This window comes from Fukomys damarensis, unplaced genomic scaffold (genome assembly GCF_012274545.1).
Source record: "Fukomys damarensis isolate Sample0158 unplaced genomic scaffold, DMR_v1.0_HiC HiC_scaffold_8, whole genome shotgun sequence".
Lineage (NCBI taxonomy): Eukaryota > Metazoa > Chordata > Mammalia > Rodentia > Bathyergidae > Fukomys > Fukomys damarensis.
The window spans coordinates 6607996-6630200 of record NW_022900920.1 but is presented as its reverse complement, the minus strand read 5'-3'; the positions used below and the strand labels follow the sequence as shown (position 1 = coordinate 6630200).

Genomic DNA, 22205 nt, shown 5'->3' with positions numbered 1-22205 from the left:
GACCAGCCTGGGCTACACAGTGAGTTTCAGAGCAGTCTGAACTACATAGTGAGACCCTGTCTCAAAAGAAAAAAAAAAAAAAAAAAGTGGGTCTGAAAGGATTTGCTTACCTTAGAAAGAAAAACAGGATGATCTTACCCTTCAATGGCTCATATGGCTAATACATTTGGTTATCTGCTCAGTAACCAGCCACTCCCTTTCCTCGACAGGGCTCCTTTTCTTTCAGGTATTATGTGGCTTTATGCTGTGTTACCTCGTTGCACCATGCTCCCAAGACCCTTTGCTTGCCCTGCTGGTTAACTGCGGGTAGAAGCGTCTTACTAAAATAGGAAAATACAAGTGTCAGCCCTCGTGGGTGCGAGTCTAGGCTGCTAGAGTAGATATCTGCTGACCTCTCAGGGGCCTGCGGGGTAAGAGCATTGTGCTCCACCTGCGCAGGCGCTGTGGGAGTGGCCGGCCTGAGGGAGTCCCGACTGGCACCACAGAGAGATCAGTGGCAGGCACACCCATACCGGCCCAGAGGGGCCTGGGGAAAGGACGTTGCCTCATCAGAAGGGCTCAGGGGTACCGCGTTAGCAGGACGGCTTCCCTCTGGCCCCAGGAAGACGAGACACCTGCGGAGGGCAGCCACACGCACCACGCTGAGGAGCGGTGGGACCGAATTGGGTCAAAGTGTCCATCGCCGCGAGCCTCCCGCTGTGGACGCTGCTGCTGCGCCTGTCCGCACCGTCTTCGCAAAAGGCGGCCCTGTCCTTATGCTCTCACCACTTCCTGCCCTTTCCTATCCCGCCTAGCCTCCCAACCTTTCCTCGGCGCTCTGTTACCTCTATCATTTCCGCGCTACAAAGTCCGCCGCACACGCATGTGCACCACAGCACTGCGGCGTGGCCCCCGCGGGCCTCCGTACTGCGCTGTCTCCATGGCGACTGTGGCCTCCACGGTTCCGCGGTGTCTGTTCTATGCTGCCAGGAGCTTGCCAGCAGGCTGGGGGGCCCCAGGTGCTGCAGGTGCGGGCCCAAGCCAGGGGATGCGGCGGGGTCCCTGGCCTGTGGGATGGGTACAGGACCGGGGTCACCCGGCTGTAGGGCGGGTCAGAGTGCACCGGTTGTATGGGCGCGCTGTATTCTCGGAGGGCTGCCGGACAAGGTGGCTCGCGTCTGCCGGCAAAGAACACTCTTCTCAGGCTGGGAATCTGAGCCCAAGTTTCGGGCCTCGTTCAGCCCTGCCAGATGGGAAAATCAAGTCAGGGAGTCCCAGAATCCTACAGTCGGCAAGATGCTTGCGGGCCTCCTGTTTCACTCTTACCTGCGGAGGAATTTGTAGCAGACCAAAACCCGCCCTTCTAGTTCCAAGAAAACCACCCACCATGCAAAGTCCCAGAGCTCCCGCCCCGCCTGGGACAGGCCCCTTTCTCGTCCTGCAAACCTGGGCATCTTATTAGCTGTGCGTCCATGGGGAGGCTGCCTGACTGACTGGACCTTCTTCTCCCTACACAAGAGAGAAATGTACGCATGTATCAGATCAGACACTGGGGTGTCCAGTGGATGAATCCATGTAGGCGCTGGAGCTCTCCATTGCAGGACAAAGAGGAATTACAAGTGGAAATGTGCCTCGGCAGTTGAGGTTTTGATTAAAAAAGTTAAAATCTTGGAATTCTGTGACAGGAGCAAAGTGTGTGTGTGTGTGTGTGTGTGTGTGTGTGTGTGTGTGTGTGTGTGTGATGTACGTTGTTTGGTTTTTAGACCAAACAAACTTAGGTAGGTCTCAGGCTAACCTCAAACACTTATTCCTCCTGCCTCACCCTCACCCCCACCCCCAATAACTGAGATTACAGGCGTATTTCACCATTCCCCACTAGGAGCAAAGAATTTTAATCTGAACGTGTATTCTTGTATTTTACAAATTCAAACGTCAAATTGATGGTACTGTTTATTTTAAATGATAGTTTTTATTTAAAAGAGCAAGTGTAATCACTGCAGATCTGCCACAGCTGTTCTATTTGGTCTGTGTGGTTGTGTTAATATGATTCGCCATTGCTACTACATCTCCCTTTGCTGTTTCCAGATGACTACAGACTAAGGAGGAGGATGAGCTGTAGCCACTGGAGGGCGACAGATGGAAGGAAGCTGCGCAGGGGCTGCTGATGATACCGAGAAGAATGCTGGTCAAGCCTGGAGCTTGTCAGCCTCCCCCTCCAGAGATGTTCACAAGGACAGTAAGGGGATCATCCTTTCATCTTCATCAACTTTAGACTTGAGTCAAAGTGGTCTGTGCCATCTGGAAAAGGTCTTTAGAATCCCCAATCTTCAAGTAAGTGGTCTTTTTCTTGGGGGATGTTAAGACACAGATGCTGCATTGACAGAAATGGAAAATTCACCACTGAACTTTTATTTGTAGGCTTCTTTCTTTTTAGAAGAGATTTCAGAATGAGACAGAGGAAGGTTTAGTTTGGGTTTCATATGCTGATCACAACAAACAGAAATTGAGATAAGGGCACCAACTGACAGAAATAATACACCTGTCTAAGGAGGGAGTCCTCTCATGTGGTCTCTTCATGGGAAAGTCTTGGGCACCGAAAACAAAAACAAAATCCTGCAGTAGAGACAACTGCCCAAACACCCTTGGTCTCTCAATTAAAACATAAAACTCTTTAAAAGCCCAACCAATATTAAAACAGAAACTGTTTCTATACTTTGTTAGTGCTCTACACCCAATTTCCTTTGTGCCAGGCACCTTCTGCAGGAAAGAACCTATCAAATATTGTCTTGTTCTTGTGCTTTTGGTGGAAGGTTCCCTTAGAGTACTGCATTGATATTAGATATAACAGAGTGCTTCCCCACCAATGCCAATCACCCAGAATCACAGACTTTTCTTAAACCTTAAATTTCATCTTCAATCTAGAAATGATAATAGTTTCATGAGTTATTATAAAATGAAATAACTTATATGAGAACAGTGTCTAGACTGGTTGTTGACGTTGACTGACATTTCTCAGTATTCTTACAAAAGCTGCCTTCTTGGATTTTAAGTGGCGACTTACACTACTAAAGTCTACTATTGCTTGGTTACATTTGCTCAGTTTTTGCTGTCAAGGCCAGGGCTGATCTTGCTATTTCTTTCATTAGCACTGACCTCTAAGAATACGTTACTGGACTCATGAGGGCTCCTATTATGGCAAGCATCACTTGTAATGAAATAAATGTTCTCAACTCTGACTGAGGAGCCCAGCCAAGCTGTGTTCATTGCCTTTATGCCTACAGGCTTAATACAGAACTTCATAACTATTTATATCTTTTGCAAGACACATGTCACTATGAGTTTTGTTACCATGACAACAAGGCAGTAAGTGAGGTAACCTCCAGAGTTGTGGATTGTTAGGAGTTGTGAATACTGGCAGCAATCTCTGCAGTCATTGGTAGCTCTTCCAAAAATGCTTATACTCAGAGGAGACAGAGAAAATCCTTCACCTTCACACTCCCAGGGCCTATGAGGAAGGGCAGAGACAGCAGAGTATACTGTTCCATCCACCAGCTTCAGATGAAGAAGCTTGCTTTTCCCAGGGTTCTGGGAAAGGAGAGAGATTTTTCTTTTCTCTGTGAGATTCCTTTTACCAGCATTCAGGACTTGTAGTTTCAAACTGAGCACTAGAATTAGCTGGCAGAAGAGAAAAAGAGCAGACCTTAGACCTAAGACCTAAATATCTCCACTCCAGCAAAGGCCCTAGAATGGTCATATAGACACATGTGCATGTGTGTGCAGGGAAATATGTGCCCTTGTGTACCTGGAGGTATACACATATATGTGCATGGAGATGTGCATCCTTGTGTACTTGGAGGTAAGTACCAAGCACCTATTAGGGCCAGCCTGCTCTGCAGAGACGATGCTAGCTTCTAGCAGGCAAAGGCTGGTAATTTCTTATTGGATGTATTATTTCAATGAACATATAAACAGTGTAATTTTTAAAATCAGTGATTCTCAGAAGCCTGTAAGTTATTGGATTTGAAAGATGGGGTTGTAGGTAGAATTGGGTGTTGTGAAACTGATAGGAAAAGAGCTGCCTGAGTAAACAATAGCAAAATAATAGCATAATGGCTGACACTTACGTGCTCATTTGCTGCTACCCTGCAAGGTAGATCCCATTACCCCCAATCTCCAGGATGCTGGAGCACAGAGAGGTTCAGAAACTTGCACAGCTCATACCTTGTAGGTTTTAAAACCTAGATTAGAACCCAGGAAGTCTGGCTTTAAGGTCAGTGCTGCAAGTATCTCTGTGTCCTCTCACTAAGTACAGGCATAGATTTAAATAAATAAATATGTATGTATATTAATATGTACAGCATTTAACAACAGTATCGATGAAGGTATGTAGCCATGCTATGAAGTAAATTATATATACTGTATAATCCCTTTATTCAAAAATATTAAATAGAAATTTCTAGAAATAATTCATGTTTTAATGACATAGTATATTATAATTGTTCTACTTTATTGTTACTGATAATCTTTTAGTTCTTAATTTCTTTCTTTCTTTTTTTGGTACTGGGGATTGAACTCAGGTCCTTGCGCTTGCAAGGCAGGCCACCGAACTGCTGAGCTAAATCCCCGGCCCTCTTAATTTCTTATTGTCCCTAATTTAGGAGTTAAACCTTATCATAGGTATGTACATATGGGGAAAAGAAGCATAGTGTATATTCAGTACTGTCCATGGCTTCAGACATCTACTGGGCCCTTTGAATATATTCTCTGTGGATAAACGGGGACAATTGTATATATATTCTATATTCGGTGTACCTGCAATTTTTCTTCTACCTTCTCTTATTTATGATGATGATGTAAAAATCCACTAAGCTGATGTATCTATCAAACTGTTCCTGAAATGATGGTTCTTGAGATGATTTTGTATGGCTGTGTGTCATAAATAATGCCACAGCAAATATCTTAGTGGCTCTATCATTTAGTTTCCTCTTAATTATTAACCTAGGGTGAATCCCTCAGACCAGACATGACAGCAGAAAGTTTACTAGAGCTAAGAGGTGTGACACTGAATGTGGGGCCCAGAAAGAAGACAAATTATTTTTAAAATCACTGGGATTAAGAATGGTGTCAAAGGAGGGCTGGGGATTTAGTTCAGTGGTGTCATGCCTGCCTTGTAAGTGCAAGGTCCAGTGTATAATCCCTGGTACCAACCCAAAAAAAAAAAAAAAAAAGAAAAGAAAGAAAGGAAGGAAGCTGTCAGAGGATATTTGATAGAGGAACTGATATGCTTGGGAGAGCACATGAACCATTTAGGAAGTCACTTTCAGCTCTGAAAGTGGCTCTTTCTAATGCTTGTTCCAACTATTTAAATTCTTTAAGGGTAAAACGTTATTTTTTAATTGAGTCGTGTGGTTGCAGTTGTTAGTAGTTCCTTTGGAAGTGCTTTGGGTTTTTTTTTTCTGGTACCAGGGATTGAACTCAGGATCTTCCACTTTTGAGGCAGGCACAGCGCCACTAAATGTCCAGCCCTGGAAGTGCTTTTTGAATATATCACATTTTAACATTCAGTTGGTTGACAGAACATATAACAACATGTGATTCTTTCTTCTTTGCCATGGAAGCATTTGCATCTTCAGAGAAATGCCCTCTGCATGATTCCTAAAGATTTCTTTCAGTTACTGCCAAACCTGACTTGGCTCGACCTCCGATATAATAAAATTAAGGCGCTTCCTTCTGGGATTGGATCTCACAAGTAAGTTGTATGTTTATATATAGTCTAGATTTTTTTTTAAAAAATGATCTTTTTAAAATGCACAAGTTCTTGTTCTTTTGCAGTCTGGCTTCTACTCCTTAGTGAGTTTTTACTATAAAATAGAAGCATTGCATAGTTTTTTAGGGCCAGCTCAGAGGAACCAAATACACCTAGACATGACTATAACTGGAGCTATTTGGTACCATGCAGAATGGCAGGAGTTTCAGTACCTTTGGACAGTCTGTGCTATTTTTGTAATAGCTAATTCTACTTCTGACTCCCTGTGTGAAGCTACCTTCAAATAAAAGAATACCTCTGATGAATTAGATTCAACTACTTTGTTCCCATAGGCACCATGTAATCTGTACTAGTTCCCAGAAAAGAATGGTAAATTCTTTTTTTGAAAAACTGGAGACCCTCAAGCAAGCAATGCTTGTTGTCCTGCTATATTCCTGCCACTCTAAATCCAAGGATTTCTTCACACTCCCAATTATGGGCACAATCCTGTCCCCTCTTTGAAAATCACACCTCTACCTAGGTCCCTAATCGGCAGCCAAGACTTTTCTCCATGAATCATGCTCATTCCCTGAGCCCATTTTTTGTGCTATTGTTTCTTTACTCTTAGAAACTGTTGTGTCCTTGCCTCTTGGCAAATATTTCAGATCCTGTGCAGAGAGAACACATTCAAAGGCTCTGGGGTAGGCACGCCCTTGACAAGTGCCAGGAATGGCAAGGAGGCCAGTGTAATAAAGCAGATCTAAAGCATGGTAAGAGACAAAGCTAAAAAAAAAAGTCACCATCGCTTATAACCCATGTTCTCAACTTTGATATTTATTTTGAAAGAACTGGGAAGTCATAGGGTGGCTTGAGTGGAGGCTGTGTAATTGGATTTGGCCTGCGATCACTCTAAGAGTAAAGGAGCCTGTGGGATGAGAGTGGATGCTGGAAGAGAGGCTGGGCAGCCACTGTAGCTGTCCATGCATTTGATGATAGCCAAGGCATAACCTCATGTGGACTGGAGAGCTGGCAGGGTTTGGGTTGGATGTGGGGTGAGAGAAGAACAGAGATATACAAGACTGATCCCAGTTCTTCTGAAAGTAATCTGTCCCTGGTGATTCTGTCCCCCATAGGCCACTGTGTAGCAGCAGAATAAGTCTTGTTGAAAGCCCTTAACTACCCCTGAATTTATAATGAATTGTCTGCCCGGTGAGTCATCTTCCCCATGGGTCCCTGATTCTGCAAGAAAGCAGCTTAGTCTGACAATAAGTTAGTGTCGAGGCAGGAGACACAACTAGGAACTTCCTTCCTGGAGCTCTGGGCACCTTGGTGTCTAAAGGGTGGGTCAAAAACAGACCTGGCCCAGAGAACAGTGCTTCAGGCACCCTGTCACCAAGTGTGTGGGGCAAGAGCTGAGTGAGATCTCCAGGCCCTTCCCCTGTTCCTCACCCATGCCCAGGAGTCCTCGCGAATCTCTGAACTTGGAGTTCCATGGCTAGGGAACACTTTCTGCCTCACAGATTGTCATCTTCTTTGTTTGGGATAAGTGAGTGCTTTGTGTCCACAAATTATTTTAACCTCAGCACTCAGTTCTGGAGAGTAATTGCTTCTCAAGAGTAAAAATAAACTAAAGCCTATTCCTGTAAGTACCACTTCTTAAAATAAATGCACAGTTCTCAAATTTTGGAAGTCTTCAATTTTGCCAGTCAAAACCAGCTGCTTTGTGTTGTTTAAGATATAATTTGGCCTGTGATTTATAAACTGTTATATTAAAATTAAATCAGCTTGCTGAAGAGCTGAAATATATTAATTAGAAATTTTAAGTAATTATGGGCTTATTAAAAGCCTTAAACTTCTCAAAAAACATAATTAAAACAATGATTATTAACATTTTCCCCTTATTGCTGTTTTAGACATGTGAGCTTACTAGCAGAGGGAAGACTTAAGAAATAAGATCAGTTGCTTCCTAAGGCAAACATGTTCAATTCAGCATCTAAATGTATATGCTCATTTGAAAATCAGTGGAATGAAATAATCGATGAGTAAGCCTTAAATTACTGATAGAATATAAGGGACTAGCATTAAAGAATTCATCATTTAAAGTGTGAACACTAATATTTTAGTATAATATTATATAAGGTAAGACATCCCTTTGTATACTTCTAGTTTAAAATTTTGTAAACATTCTCCTACTCTACTGTCCTCAACCACAACCCAAGTAGCCTAGGGCTTCCTTTGGGCACTGGATAAGCCGAGGGTGTGTTGCTGCCATCTTCTGCTGTCCCTTCTGGAGGACCCTTTTTTGTTAGCCTTATAGAAAAGAGTGCTGTCCTTGCTGGCTGTTCCTCTACGAGTAAAATTAAAAGGGAGCTAAATAAAAATCATGAGCAGAGATAACCACACTTAAATGACCCACCTTTGTACACATCAAGAAAAGGTTTCTTCATAAAGTTTGTTCCTGAAAACCTTCAGTAGTAAGGAAAGCTCAAGAAAGTATGCCATACTCTGGTTTCTCTTCAGATGGTATCTTTCACTGTTTACCAAGACAGTGTACTTAAAAAATTGTCTAATCCTTAACTAATCTGATTTTCCTGTGGTGTTGCCAATAAAAAAATTAGACTTGATTTAAGTGAAATACTAGTCTCAATTTTGTATGTGTGAAATTGTGTATTTCAAACCTTTGAGACCCTGGTTCGCTCTGATATGGTTTGAAGTTTTTTACTTGCCAAGGCAGAATGAGATGTCAGGCAATGCCTTCCTCTAACGTGCTAATTTATTTCTGGAATGTGAATGTACCCAGCTGCCTGTCGTATGTGACTGTCCTCCAGTGAGAGGCTTTTTGAGGAGGAAAAGCTGCAGAGGTAGAATCTGGATTGACTTACTTCCCAGCCACACCACAGCTCCCCTGTGCCATCCAGCCTTCCATGAATCAGAATCACATGTGGTTCCCATGATGCCACAACAAACAAAAAGGCCAGCAGAGGCTTTTCTCCAAGGGTGGCATGCTGGTATACCAGTAGGGGCTTCTCTTCTGTGCCAGCGCTTGTACCCAGACTGCCCACATATTCCTCTTCTCTGTTGCGGCGGCGGTGGCACAAGCAGTAAGTCAGCCCTGGTGGCTAAAAGGTGCAGTAGTTTCCAGCAGCTGTTCTTCACGGTCTCTCAGCAAAGCCTAGCTGTATAGCAGAGGAGACTAGCCAGGCGTCAGGAGTCTTGCTGTCTACCAGAGGTGCTCAAGAAAAGGGAGCCCCACTGTGCAAATGACATATCTCTGAGCATATGAAATATCCTTTGCAGCAGAAATCTCCCAAACATCTCTGGAAGTACTGGTATGCATTGAGGTGGTGGTCTTAACTTTAAAGATGTGAAAGCCCAGAGCAGGAGTCCTCAGTAGTCTTTTGGCTGGAGTTGCTTTTGTCCCCAGGAAACCATTGGCATTGTCTGGAGACATTAGTCCTTGTCACAGCTGGGCATGGGTGGGTAGTACACTGGTATCTGCTGAATACCCAAGGTGCATGGGACAAACTCCCGCATCTAAGAATTACCTGGTTCCAAATGTCAGTAGTGCCAATGCTGAGAGAGTTTCACCTGGCTCTGTGTGCTGGCTAATAGCATATACATATTGTAAACTTGTGTGGTACATCCCTATTGCACTTGTCCTCTGAAAGAGAAGAAAAACCAAAGAGATTTGATGGCATATTTCAAGGATGGTTATTTTACTGCTCTTTAAATTATTGTTTTGTTTTATTTCAAAGGCATTTGAAGACTTTGCTTTTAGAAAGAAATCCTATCAAAATGTTACCTATGGAGCTGGGTGAGTGTTAGAACAATAAAATAAAAGGTGATTTTAAAATGCCGTCTTTTGAAGTCATGACCTTATAATGGAAATGTCAGATGTAACATGGGAGAGCAGGCTAAGTGATATTTGAAATGCTCTCTATCTCCATTCTAGGATTCTCTTAGGAACTTTTATACTGTATCATGTATATATCTATAGGTAGGGTATGTAAGCATCGAGGAACCATGAGAATGAAGTGCTGTGTTCACAGCGCACAGCCTAAAGACACATGATGTCACTGTGTCTTTGCCTGTGTATGTGCCCATGATGTCACTTTGCTTTCCTAAATGGGACCTGCACCTCTTCTGGGCCCCTAAACATTGCTTGCATTTAAACTTTGTGTCACACCATCTTTATTCTTGTTGCTTTGCTTTCTTGGCTCACCAGTATGCTTTTGAGGTTTTCCTACATGTACATGTAACTATAGTTCAATTGTTTATGTGCATTCTCCCTACTATAAATGAAAAGGAAGATAATTTTCTACATCGTACATCTGTTTTATCTCAAATTTCTGTATCATTTTTGTGTTTTAGATTGATTTATTTTTTCTAGTTTATTGAGTTGGAAACCTAGGTTTTTATTTTAAATCTTTCTTTTCTAATATATGTATTTGCAACTATAATTTTGCTCTAAACACTGCCTTACATGTTTTGACTTAAAACGTTTTCTTCATTCAGCTCAAAATGTTTTTCTGGTACACATGGACACATGTGCTGCTTGGCAATGTGCTGCTTTCATTTACAATTAGAGATTTTTCAGTTATCTTTATTTTATTGACATCTAATTTAATATTCCCTTTAAAATTCAGAGATTGTCAGACTGGATGAAAAACCCAACTATATACTTCCTACTCACAATGTATTAAAAATACAGATAGCATAAATGCTGATAAGTTGAAAGCAAAGGAATAGAAACACATATCATACAGGCAGTAAACATAAGAGGGTTTGAGTGCTACTGTAATACATATCAGATTCTCAATAAGTAGATGCCAAAGTCCTCAGTGTCATTAGCCTTTGGAGAAATACATATGAAAACCACAATGCAGTACTGTTACACACTTACAGAACACCACAAATGAAAAAGATGATTTTGTACTGATTGGATATTTATTTAGATTTCATTTTAATTTTTTTGTTATAACTCTTACTCTTTTAATAGTTTATTAGTTGTAATAGGAATTACAAAATGCACTCAGCATTAGCATTGTACCATGACATATAAAATGTAACTATATAAAACCACTTACTTCACTCCTTTATGCAGTGGTTTTCCTTTGTATTATGTCTATATATTATAGACCCACAATAAAATGTTATTTTTTAATGTAAGCAGTCTTGTATATTTTAAAGAAATTAAGAGAAAAAGCAATTTTTAATATTTATAGCTTTTGTTTCTTTTGAGACAGGGTCTTGCTATGTATTCCAGGTTTGCCTTGAACTCACTATGCAGCCCAGGCTAGCCTGGAACTCGTAGCAGTCCTCTTGCCTCAGCCTCCTGAGTGCCAGGATTACAGGTGTGCACCATCATGCCTGGCTAATATTTGTAGTATTTTAATATGAGCTGCTTTAAAATTCTTATCTGCTAATCTGTATTATCTCATGGTTGGTCTTCATAGTATACTTTGTCTCAAATTTCTCTCAGAAAGGAATCACAATTTCCTGTCCCTTCATATGTCTAGTCATTTTAGACCATATCCTGGACATTGTAATAGACACTTTGTAGAAATTCTGGGGTGTGTGCATGTACGTGTGTGTGTTTGTGAGACAAGGTCTCACTGTGTAGCCCAGGCAGGCTTATCTTAAACTGGTCTCTACCTCATAATCCTTTCGTCTCAGCCTCCCGAGTTCTGGGATCACTAGTATGTATCACTATGGCCAGCAGGTTTTATTTTCACACTTTCTTTTATTTTATTAAAAAACCACAAAATTTTATAGCAGAATAATAAGAGGATAGAAATAGTTAATACACTGTGTATCATTACCTTCAGAGTAGTTACTCAGAGAGTAAAATATAGCCAAAAAAGATACCCTCTTACAAAGAAACAGATAATAGCACAAAACTTTCTTTTCAATGAACTAAGAGAAACTAGTAGAATAAATGGAACAATTAGCTTATATATTAAAATATTTTTGAAACAATGGAATAGGTAATTTGGGGAATGATTTGAACTTCTTCATACTTCCTATTTATCTGTCTTCTATTTTGCCCTTTATTTGTGTGTGTGTATATATGTGTAGATATAAGTTTTATTACATTCTTTTTTTAAAAGTTACTTAAGTTCCCAGGATTGAGACTTCAAATTCTCTCTCTTTCTTGTAGTGGGCAGTAAGTAAATCTCTCCTCAGTCCTTTTAGCCTTGGCTGGATGCTTGGAGTCTGCCCATGCTAGTGAATTTCAAAACTCAGCAGAGAATTTTGTGTAGAACTTATATGCATAATATTAGGGTTCTTCCACATCTGTTCTCTTTTTTCTTGAATTTATACCTTCAGTTAGCTCTGAGTTCTCTCCACCAGCCCTGCAAGTCATTAAGACTGTACAGATTTCTTTTTCTTTCTTTCTTTCTTTTTTTTTTTTGAGACGGGGTCTCAGTATATAGTTGAGAGTGATCTGGAACTCGCTATGTAGCCCAGGCTGGTCTCAAACTCGCAGTAATCCTCCTGCCTCAGCTTCCCAAGTGCTGGGATTACAGGCATGCACCACCACGCCTGGCCGAAACTGTAAAAATTTCTATCTATGTCATAGCTACTAGTAGTGGCCCTCTCTGAGCAATCCTATGGCAGAAATCCTTCCAGTATTAAACTCACCTAGTATGATTCTGATATTGATGCTATCATCCCTCCACTAGGTTCAGTCTGGTTTTTGTTGCCCTGGTGCCTATATGTAGTTGGTTTTTACTTTTTGCCCAGTGTCTAGTTTTCTCTAGGAAACTCAATCTGATTGGATTGACTCAACTTTGCTGAAGGAAGACCCCTTCCTTGCACTGTTTTATATTTTTATTTCAGTGATTAGCCTAAAGACTTTATTGCATGTCCTTAACTTACTATAGTGTAGCTGAAATGTACTTCCAAATAGGGAGCCTTACAAATTAAAGCTGTATTACTTCCTTACTGAATTTTGGGGGGCATTGTTTTCATATATTTTACTTTCATATGTAATATAGACCCAGGGAACACTTTAAAACCATCAGTATTTGTTCGTATTTCCTTACTTGTTCACCCTTTTTGATGTTTGCACTTCTCCCAAAGTTTCTGCTTCTGTCTGGGCCACACTCTAGTCTCAAGCTTCTCTCTAGCAATATTGCTGTTGTGTCTGCTGGTGACTAATTGTCTTAGTTAGCATTTTTTCTGAAGTCATCTTTATTTTTCCTTTATTTTGAAACATATTTTGCCTGAGTATAGAATTTCTAGATTTTAGGGATTTTTCACTACTTTAAAAAATGTAATGGTCCGGGGATTTAGCTCAGTGGTGCTATACCTGCCTCACAAGCACCAAGGTCCTGAGTTCGATCCCTGGTACCACAAAAATAAAAGTATTTATCTTCTTGCTTCTTTTATTTGCACTGAAAACTCAGTCTTTCTATTTTTCCTTTGAAAGTAACATGTCTTTCTTTCTGGCTGTGGTTGGTTGAAGTTTCTCTTCATGTTTTACTTTTAGTACATTGTCTCTGTTGTTTCTTGATCTGGTTTTCTTTTTGTTGGCCTTGTTTGGAGTTCACTGAGCATTTTAAATCTGTTTAGTAATGTCTTTAATCAGATTTATAAATTTCCAGGTCATTATTTATTTATTTTTCTTTTCTCCTTCCTTCCATGGCTCAAGTTAGATGCTCAAGTTTAAATTGTGATTCTGTCCACATCTTGTATACTCTTTTTCTTCTCATATACTCTTTTTTCTCTATATTCTAGGTCATGTTATTTTCTGTTGGGCCTCCTTTGAGTCCACTGACTCTTCTGCTAATTCGACTGGTCTTTAAACAATTCTTTTGGGGCTGGGAATGTAGCTCAGTGGCGCCATGACTGTCTGGCAAGTGCAAGGTCCTGAGTTTGATCCCTGGTACCCCCACAAAAAAAAGAAAGATAAAGAAAAGGTAAACCCATCCTTTACACTCTGTGGTTTTCAACTGGCCTTGAGATTGGGGATGAGGGGGTGGGATTGGGTTAATTACTGTCATTTTAAGAAGCTGCTATAGATCCATTCAGACTTCCTATTTCTACCTGTGTCAATATTGGAGTGCCTCGATTCCCACTTGAACTGTTGAATGATCATTTTGCTTGGTATGGAGAGTGTGATCAGTGGGAATTTCTTTCATTCAGAACTTTGAATGCCCTGCTTCACCCTCTTTTGGCCAAGTTGTTCCCGACTGGAAGTTAGGTATTAATCTTACTGTTGTAGCTTCTTTGGGTTTCACTGAATTGTTTTCTCTTGCTGTTTATTTATTTATTTATTTTTAGTGCCAGGAATTGAACTTGGGTCCTAAGGCTTGCGAGGCAGGCGGTGGAACCACTGAGCTAAATCCCCGGCCCCTCTCTCACTGTTTATGCAATTATGCATTTTTCTCTTTTCGTATTTTGCCAAGTGTGAATCTCTTTGGCTTATTATCCATGGAATTCATTAAGTTTCATAGATATGTAAATTAATGTTTACTATATGATTTGGACATTTTGGCCCTGATGTGCTCATATTTTCTTGCTCCTTCCTCTTTTGTTTTTTATTACATAGTTTATGCTGGGTAACTTGATGTTGTCTCTGAGACTCTGTTCAATATTTTTTCTCTCTAATCTTTGGACTGAATGATTTTTCTTATTCCATTTTCAAGTTCACTGATAGTTTCTTCTTGAGTCTTATATATGCTATTGAGTCCCTCTAGTGAATTTTTCACTTCAATTATTGTAATTTTCTACTCTAAAATTGTAATTTATTATTTTGTATAATTTATTTTTATTGACATCCCATATTTGTTGAGTTAATTATTTAACTCTGATTATATAAATATAGCTTATTTCATTTCCTTGGACATATTTATAATGGCTACTTTGAAGACTTTCTTCTGCTAAATTCAGCATCTGGGTGTGCCCAGAGACAGCTTGTTTCCTGAGTAATGTGTTACATTTTCTTTCTTTGTCTGTCTTATAGTTTTTATGTTGAAAATGAAAACGGGCATTTTAGATAATATAGTAACTATGTATTTTACATAAACATTGCTGTTGTTGTTCTTTAATTTTTTTCCACTAGCCTAATCTTAATCTGTGGAATCTGTTTTACTTGCAGAGTATGTATTTATTTATTTATTTATCGAGGGGGGTAGATCCTGGGAATCGAACTCAGGGCCTCATACTTGCGAGGCAGGCACTCTACCACTGAGCTACGTCCCCAGCCCTGCTGCAGAATTTTAAAAAAGAAAACCTCAAATGTCCAACATCTGCCTTTATCCCGAATACTGACTAGAATGGTTGTTAAATGTGAGAATGGTTGCTTTCATCTCCTCCTGGTATCTGTTCCATAGAATAGCATGCAGGCACTGAGGCTTCTCTCCTCTGTTGCAGGGAACATAGCCACACTAAGGGCACTGAATTTAAGACATTGCCCCCTGGAATCCCCTCCTCAGCTTGTTGTACAGAAAGGAGTCGCAGCCATCCTGACCTTCCTGCGGATCTGTGCAGCAGAGCATGACTTCCCTAGGGATGCAGCTTCTCAAGGTTTGTAGGGTGATTGTACATGACAGGCAACATGAACACTAAAGTTAGAGCTTTTAAAATCAGGGTAGGGCCTGTCTTCTCTTGATGATATCCTAAAGATCTGGATCCCTTGTCTTCTGCTGAGCTCATATAGCAAATGCAAATCTCCACACACAACCAGTCACATCCAGCCCTGTCTGGTTCAGTGTTTATGGATTTATATCCTCAGTGTCCATTACAAAGCTTGTCTAGACTGAGGTTGGTAAAAGCTTATTGGGAGAAATCAAATGAATTAGTCACTGCCTCTAAGTGACCAGCAAGCAGCTACTTCAAGAGGTCCTTGTGCTCTGTTAGACAACTTTAAAAATAAGCACAATGAAATGTCTCCTATTCCTTTCTAGGTGCAAGAAATTAGTGTTAAGTGGATTTGTAAGCGTGTTTGTCTACTTACATTTCTTGGTGTCTACTCCTTGACCAGCTGCTTATTTTCCAGTGTTGAATGAGCCCTATAGTTATATTCAGAAAAAGTAAAGTAAAATAAAAATAAAGAATAATAATGAATATTCACTGGAAAAGTAAATATTCTGAAGTATTAACGTGACAATATCTAAAATTTTGCTATTTTAAGTCATAGGCTTTATACTTAAGAAAATGCCTGGGCCGGGGATTTAGCTCAGTGTTTCCACTGCCTGCCTTGCAAGCCCAAGGTCCCAAGTTTGATCCCCGGTACCAAAAAAAAAAACACCACAAAACTCCAAAACAAACAAACAAACAAGCAAACAAAAAGAACATGCCTACAAGTGGGGATTTAGCTCAGGGGCGCTGTGCCTGCCTTGCAAGTGTTGATTCCCGGTACTGCCCCCACAAAAGAACATGCTAACATTTGAATGTATATTTGTCTACATCCCTAATTAGCCAAGAAGGTAATATATATGTAATGTAAATAAAATGTGTAAATAATTAGGTCTGTGTCAGCAGTGTGACCTTGCCTTGTGACCCAGATGGCTTTTATACTTGGAAACAGTCTTAAGTGATCAAGAAACAATAGCTGATCCTGTACTTTCTTCAGGTTTTTTTGTTTTTGTTATCATTGCTTTGTTGTTTTGCTGTGTTGGGGATTAATACCACAGCCTTTACATTGAGCTACAAATAAGTCATTTTTTTTGAGATAAGGTCTCACTATGCAGTTCAGGATGGCTTTGAACTCACTGTGTAATCCAAGCTGCCCTTGAACTCACAGTGATCCTCCTGCCTCAGTGTCCCAAGTGCTGGGATTGCAGGTGTGCACCACCATGCCCCGGATGTTTATTTTTTATTTTGAGACAGGATCTCACTGAGTTACTAAATTGCCCAGGCTGGGTGCAAACTTGTGATCCTCCTGCCTCAGCCTCCCAGAGTGCTAGTAATCATTTTTTTGTAGATGTGCTTTTAAGTGCTCTCAACAGGTTTCCATTATACACTGTTCTGAAGCTGCCCAGAAAGCAGTTTGGTGGAAAGATGTCCACAGACATCTAGGTCTCAGATTAGAAGGCTCCAACAATGAATGCAATAACTCCCCTCAAGGTTTTGAGTCAGGTGGAACATTCCAAGGAACAGAATATATTACTTTAAACAAAAGAGGAGTAAGAGAGTCGTTCCTTTCTTAATATGCTTATGCATTATAAATTGAAGCTGTTGGCTTTAGTTTTTTTGTTTGTATTTGTTTGTTTTTCAGTCCTTAAGATCAGCCTTCTGGTGCCTCAAGAATCTTCTCCTTAAAAAAAAAAACAATAAAAAATAAAAAAAGGGCCGGGGATTTAGCTCAGTGGTGCCTCTGCCTGCTGCACAAGCACAAGGTCCTGAGTTCGATCCCTGGAATGAAAAAAAAAAATGATCTTCTCCTGTGAGGCTTGGGGTACACACCTATAATCCTAGCACTGAGGCAGGAAGATCATGAATGAGTTCAAGGCCAGCCAGGGCTACACAGCAAGACTGCCTTAAACATCCCCTCCCTGAACAAAAGAAAACATTTGTCCAATGATTTCCTCTAGTTTGTGGCTTGTTGAAGGAAGTAGTCTAGTGAGACAGAGTGGTCTGTGAGCACTGTGGGGAGTAGTCTAGGCTGATGGGCTCTGAGGAGACCAGAGCCACGGAAGGGCGTAGCCTGGCAGGAGGGAGGAAAGGAGCATTGTGTGTTCCTGATCTTAGATAGCACTATAAGCTGAATGGAAAATGCTCTGTCCCCAAGTGATCAGGTGTGTGCTTAATTGGTCTTTGTTCTTCATCCATTACAAAAGTCCCTGGGATGCATCATTTTAAAATGTTGATTAAGGGCCTGGGATTTAGCTCAGCAGTTCGGTGGCCTGCCTTGCAAGCGCAAGGACCAGAGTTCAAAGGACCAGAGTTCAATCCCCGGTACCAAAAATAAATAAATAAATAAAATGTTGATTATATTCCTAAAGTGTCCTCACACAGTCCAGCTTCCTGTACACAGCAATTGGTAGGCTGTGCAAAGACAGGGGCAGGGCCATCAGTCAACAGCTGGGGGCCTTGCATTGTGCTGGAGGAAACTCCCAACAGCTCTCAATGGAGAAACAGTCCAGAAGAAAGTTTTGCTTTTCAAAAGAAACTATACCATAAAAGACATGAAACAATGTAAGTCTTTCCAGATTGAAGCCCTGTTTTCATGAACAGGCATTTATGAGGACTGATGGAATCACTTTCTACTTTCTACCTATCTTGGCAAAGCAATGAGTGCCACACTGGGCTATTCAGGTCAATCTTGGAAGGTAGTGTTGATGTACAGGCTATTAAAGTGGCATTTTATCCCACCAGAGAGCTCACCTGTTAAAAAGATGGACCTACATGGGCTTCCAGATCTCGTGCAACATTTATCAAAATATAAGATGTCTACCAGAGAAATTGTGACTACTCAGAACCCAACGGTGGCTGTGATAAAACAAAAAGTGGACTTTCCCCCACCTATTGAGAGGTTAGACCTGAGTGTACTCAGAAGATCCACTGAATCTCCAGAACAGTGGCTGAGTGAGGAGGAAATCAAGCGCTTCTGGAAGCTGAGGCAGGAGATTGTTGAAAATGAAAAGGCAGAGGTTCTTGAAAACCAGCTCTTACCCATTGAGTTGCCTCCAAATATCAAGGCAGCATTAAACACTAAGGGGAAAGAACACTCAAAGCCAAGACACATGTTCAGGTAAAACTCAAAAGCCAAGGGTGAATTTTCTTGATCATTGCAATGTTGTAAAATTATTTTATAATTATTTCTTAAAACATGAGGTCCACATGTGCACATGTGGCATGTGTGCTTATATGAGTATGTATGTATAAATTATATAAATAAAAATAATGTGGAAAATAATAATTGGTGAATCCAGAGCACACTTTCTAGGGTATGTCATCCTATCTAAGGGAATGATAACAGGGTTTAGGGGGTGAAAATATACTAGAGTTTGGCCAGGGATTTAGCTCAACAGCGCCATGCCTGCCTCGCAGGCACCAAGGTTTAGTTTGAGTTCCATTCCTGGTACCAAAAAAAAAATATTAGAGTTAACAGTGGTCTCTAGTTCCCCACATCCACCCCCAGCGCAGCAGGAACAAATGCATCGTCTACCTGTGGTTTAAAACCTCGTGAGGGGCTGTTGGGATCCTGTCTACGGACGGGTACCTCAGGCAGTATGAAATGGGGGAGGTGGGGATCTGCATGGAAGGTGGCTGGTGATTATGGCACTGATCTTTCAGCTGCCATGTAGGTTTAATCATATTAAAAATTAAAAACACCTTGAAGCATTTCTGACAGATTACAGCCTTGGGAGTCCTGGCAGCATGTACCTCAGGTTTCTAACTATGGTGTGGCCTCAGAGGCTCTGGAGCTACTGGAATATTCTTAGTGAGCATAGGCATGCACTGAATGAACAGAAATACTCTAACCTGCTATTTAGAAACCTCTTTCCTTCCTTCACTTACTGTTATGAATAATAATAATGATTTATCCAAGTAAATCATGGTAAGCTTATTAATAGTACTTTATAATTTTATCAGTACATTGGATTTAAATACCAGATCCCAGCCTTTGGAGATTTATTTGGGTGGCTCAGGAGGTTGAGGCAGCCAGGCTGAGCCTGCCCATTCATTCAGGCGCACTTGCTAATGCTGTAAGCTGCTTCCTAGGATTGACTTAAGATCATCTTTTCCTAAGAAGTTCTGTTTCAGTAGCTGGCTTTCAGTGGTGGTCATTTATTGTAATCTGTCTTTAGAGTATTTCCTAGAATCAACACAGATTGATACGATGGCTTTCTGTGGAGTGACCATACTCGGTAATCTTTATGATCTTTCTAAAATGCAGTTGATCTATAGCCATGCTTTTAAGTTTTTAAGTGTTTATTTGGTAACAGTGCAGCTCCATGTGGATGTGAAAAACCACAATTTTATTACATAGATAACTAGTTGTAATTTTAGAAGCAAGAGGCCCTCCTTCAAGAACATATTACCTGCTCTCTCATCACCTTACCAAACAATGATGCCAACAAAAAGACTTGAAGAACGTCGAGTGACAGCCCTGAGAGAGCTCCGCGAGAAACAGGCTCTGATGGAGCAGCGGAGGAGGTACGCCTGTAGAGGAGGGTGAGGTCTCCCCACAGCCAGCTGTCCACTGGTGATGGTGTGGGACTGAGGGCTGGAGCCACAGTTGGATCACCTGGCCTCAGGTGAAGTCTTTGGTTTACTTTTCTCTCCCTGGTCCTGGGAGCACGCGGGCTCTTGCTTCACGCCCTCCAAGGTGCCTCTTGGCGAGGCTGGCATGGGTCGTTCTGATCATCATAGTTATCCTTTGTGCAGATCTCTGCCCTGCCTTCTCGCTGTTCTTGCTTGCCTTCTTGTGTTTTCCCTAGTTTCTTGTTCTTCCTCAATCCTTTCATCTTCACTGGATACTGCGTGACTCCTGTACTATTCTGAGAAATGACATAGTCATTAGTGAGTTCACTCTTGTGTTGCTGACCACACGAATACAGCCCTGCCCTTGGCTTCGTGGAAGCCTGCTTGCTGTCAGGAGGCTGCCTCAGCCCTATCTGAGCATCTCCTCGGCTGTACCCTTCGGCTCTGCTGATTACCCAGTTGCACTCCACTCCAGGCCCTAGGAAGTCATAGGCATGGACCATGTCCATGGTGCCTCTGTGCCCCTCACCTCATGGTGGGGTTCAGCCAGTGAGGGGCTCCTCAGGCATCAGGGCAATGGGGAGAATGAGGGTAGATTCTTAGTTCCCAACTCCTTTGTGAGCTTCCTGGGACTGGCTCCACCCCCACATGCCAACACTAGTTTCTCTCCTGGCTTCCAGCAGTCATTCCTTCCATGGTGTGCTAGAGGACCTGGGAGGTGCCTGGCTGTGCACCACTCTGTGGTTCCTTCTCTCTGCCTTCTGGAGCCCAGCTGTGAATAAGCACTGTTGACACTGTCTGTGGGAAGGTGCATTTGTTTCTTTGGGACCCGCTGGGTACAGACTGCTCACAAAGCAGCCAGCAATGGAACCCACACACACTTGTAAGGCTGGGCAGGCGGCCGTACCACTGAGCTAAATCCCCGGCCCTTTACACACACACCTGTATTTGGTTGTCTTCCTTCAGTAACAGGTCACATAGCTTTGAGAAAAATAGTTTGAATACAAAGAGCAGATAAAACCTCTTCTTCACCCTGCCTCAAGCTCTGAGAGACCTTGCTATGTGCTCCTTACTGAACAACCATAGGAGCCCTGCAGTGTGGTTCAAGACTCCAGGCACAACCCTCCCCCTTCATGTCTCCTACAGCACATACTTCCTGTCCCATGTGACTGAGAAGTGGCAGACGCCCCATGGAGTTCTTTGTCCAAGAGTGGCATGGAGGATATAGAGAGTGCTAGCATGCTGGAGCTGGGGTCTAGGACCCATCCAGGCAGGTGGCAAAACATGGCCTCACCTACTGTGAAGTGCCAAGAAACACCCAGACCTGGGCCTTGAGGTTAGAGCCCTGGAAGGCTGGGGAAAGTTCTGATGGCACAGGAGGGTGAGGCATGGGAGGCAAAGCCCAGGAGGGCTGAGCTACTGTGCCCACAAAAAGAGAGCTTAGGAGGTGGTAGGTGGGCAGAAGGCCAGGATGCATATGGGACAATGTCCAGATGTCAGCTGAGAAGGAGTGATGAGAAGAGGCTGGATCTCAGGGCACGAGGGAAGGAAGCCAAGCACATGAACTGGGAGCAGGAGTTGGTTCAGATGGGCAGGTGAGCCCTGGGGCTGCAGCAGTGGCTTCAGGGTATACAAGACCAGGGTCCGTTTCCAAACTTATGGACGGCTTAGAAATTCTACCCTCCTGTATAGCCACAGCCTTCCTGTAGGCCTTGCTGCAAGGAGCTCTCAGCCACAGGTCAATACCACGTAAAGGGCCTGGTCCTACCTGAGGTATCAGGAATTCTGCCTGGGGAGCTGTAAAGGACTGAAGATGCTGTTTTTAAAGCAGAAGGCAAGTAGCTAGCAAGAGGTCGACTTGTGAGTTTGAAACCTTCCCCTGTCAAGCAAACACCTGAAGGCCTTTGATGTGGGTGCCTACAGTGCCCAGCTGATAATCCTTCCCAGAGAGGGTCTAGCACTAGGGTTTCAGACACTAGGGCCTGGGGATACCTGGCTGCCTTGGAACACACAGACACACAGAGGACCTCAGGTCAGAATCTGCTGTTCCTAACTCTGCCAAAATGTATGGGAAAATTCATGCATTCCCTCTGGGGATGAGCAGGCAGGAGAAAAAAATGCTGTTTGCATGAAGCTGAAAATGACAGATAGAAATCCTTGTAAGCTTTGCTTGAAGGTGCTCATAGCTTATGACATTAATATAAAAATGTTTTTCCTACAGAGACAAAAAAGCCCTGCAGGAATGGAGAGAGCAGGCCCAGATGCTGAAGAAGAAAAAGGAGGAACTCAGTAAACTCCTGCCTTCACCTAGAGGCATGGT

At 42.1% G+C, this 22205-nt stretch overlaps 1 protein-coding gene across 1 annotated transcript in view; it reads left to right on the top strand.

The window, feature by feature from the left end:
• The first annotated feature begins 917 nt into the window (after positions 1–917).
• Lrrc27 (leucine rich repeat containing 27) overlaps positions 918–22205 on the top strand; it is a 33712-nt gene continuing 12424 nt past the window's right edge. The window contains 8 exon segments of the mRNA XM_033761334.1: positions 918–998; positions 2065–2310; positions 5598–5728; positions 9481–9539; positions 15107–15259; positions 18053–18428; positions 19691–19837; positions 22107–22203. Of these exon segments, the coding sequence (XP_033617225.1) occupies positions 2116–2310; positions 5598–5728; positions 9481–9539; positions 15107–15259; positions 18053–18428; positions 19691–19837; positions 22107–22203 (1158 nt within the window). The 5' untranslated portion in view covers positions 918–998; positions 2065–2115.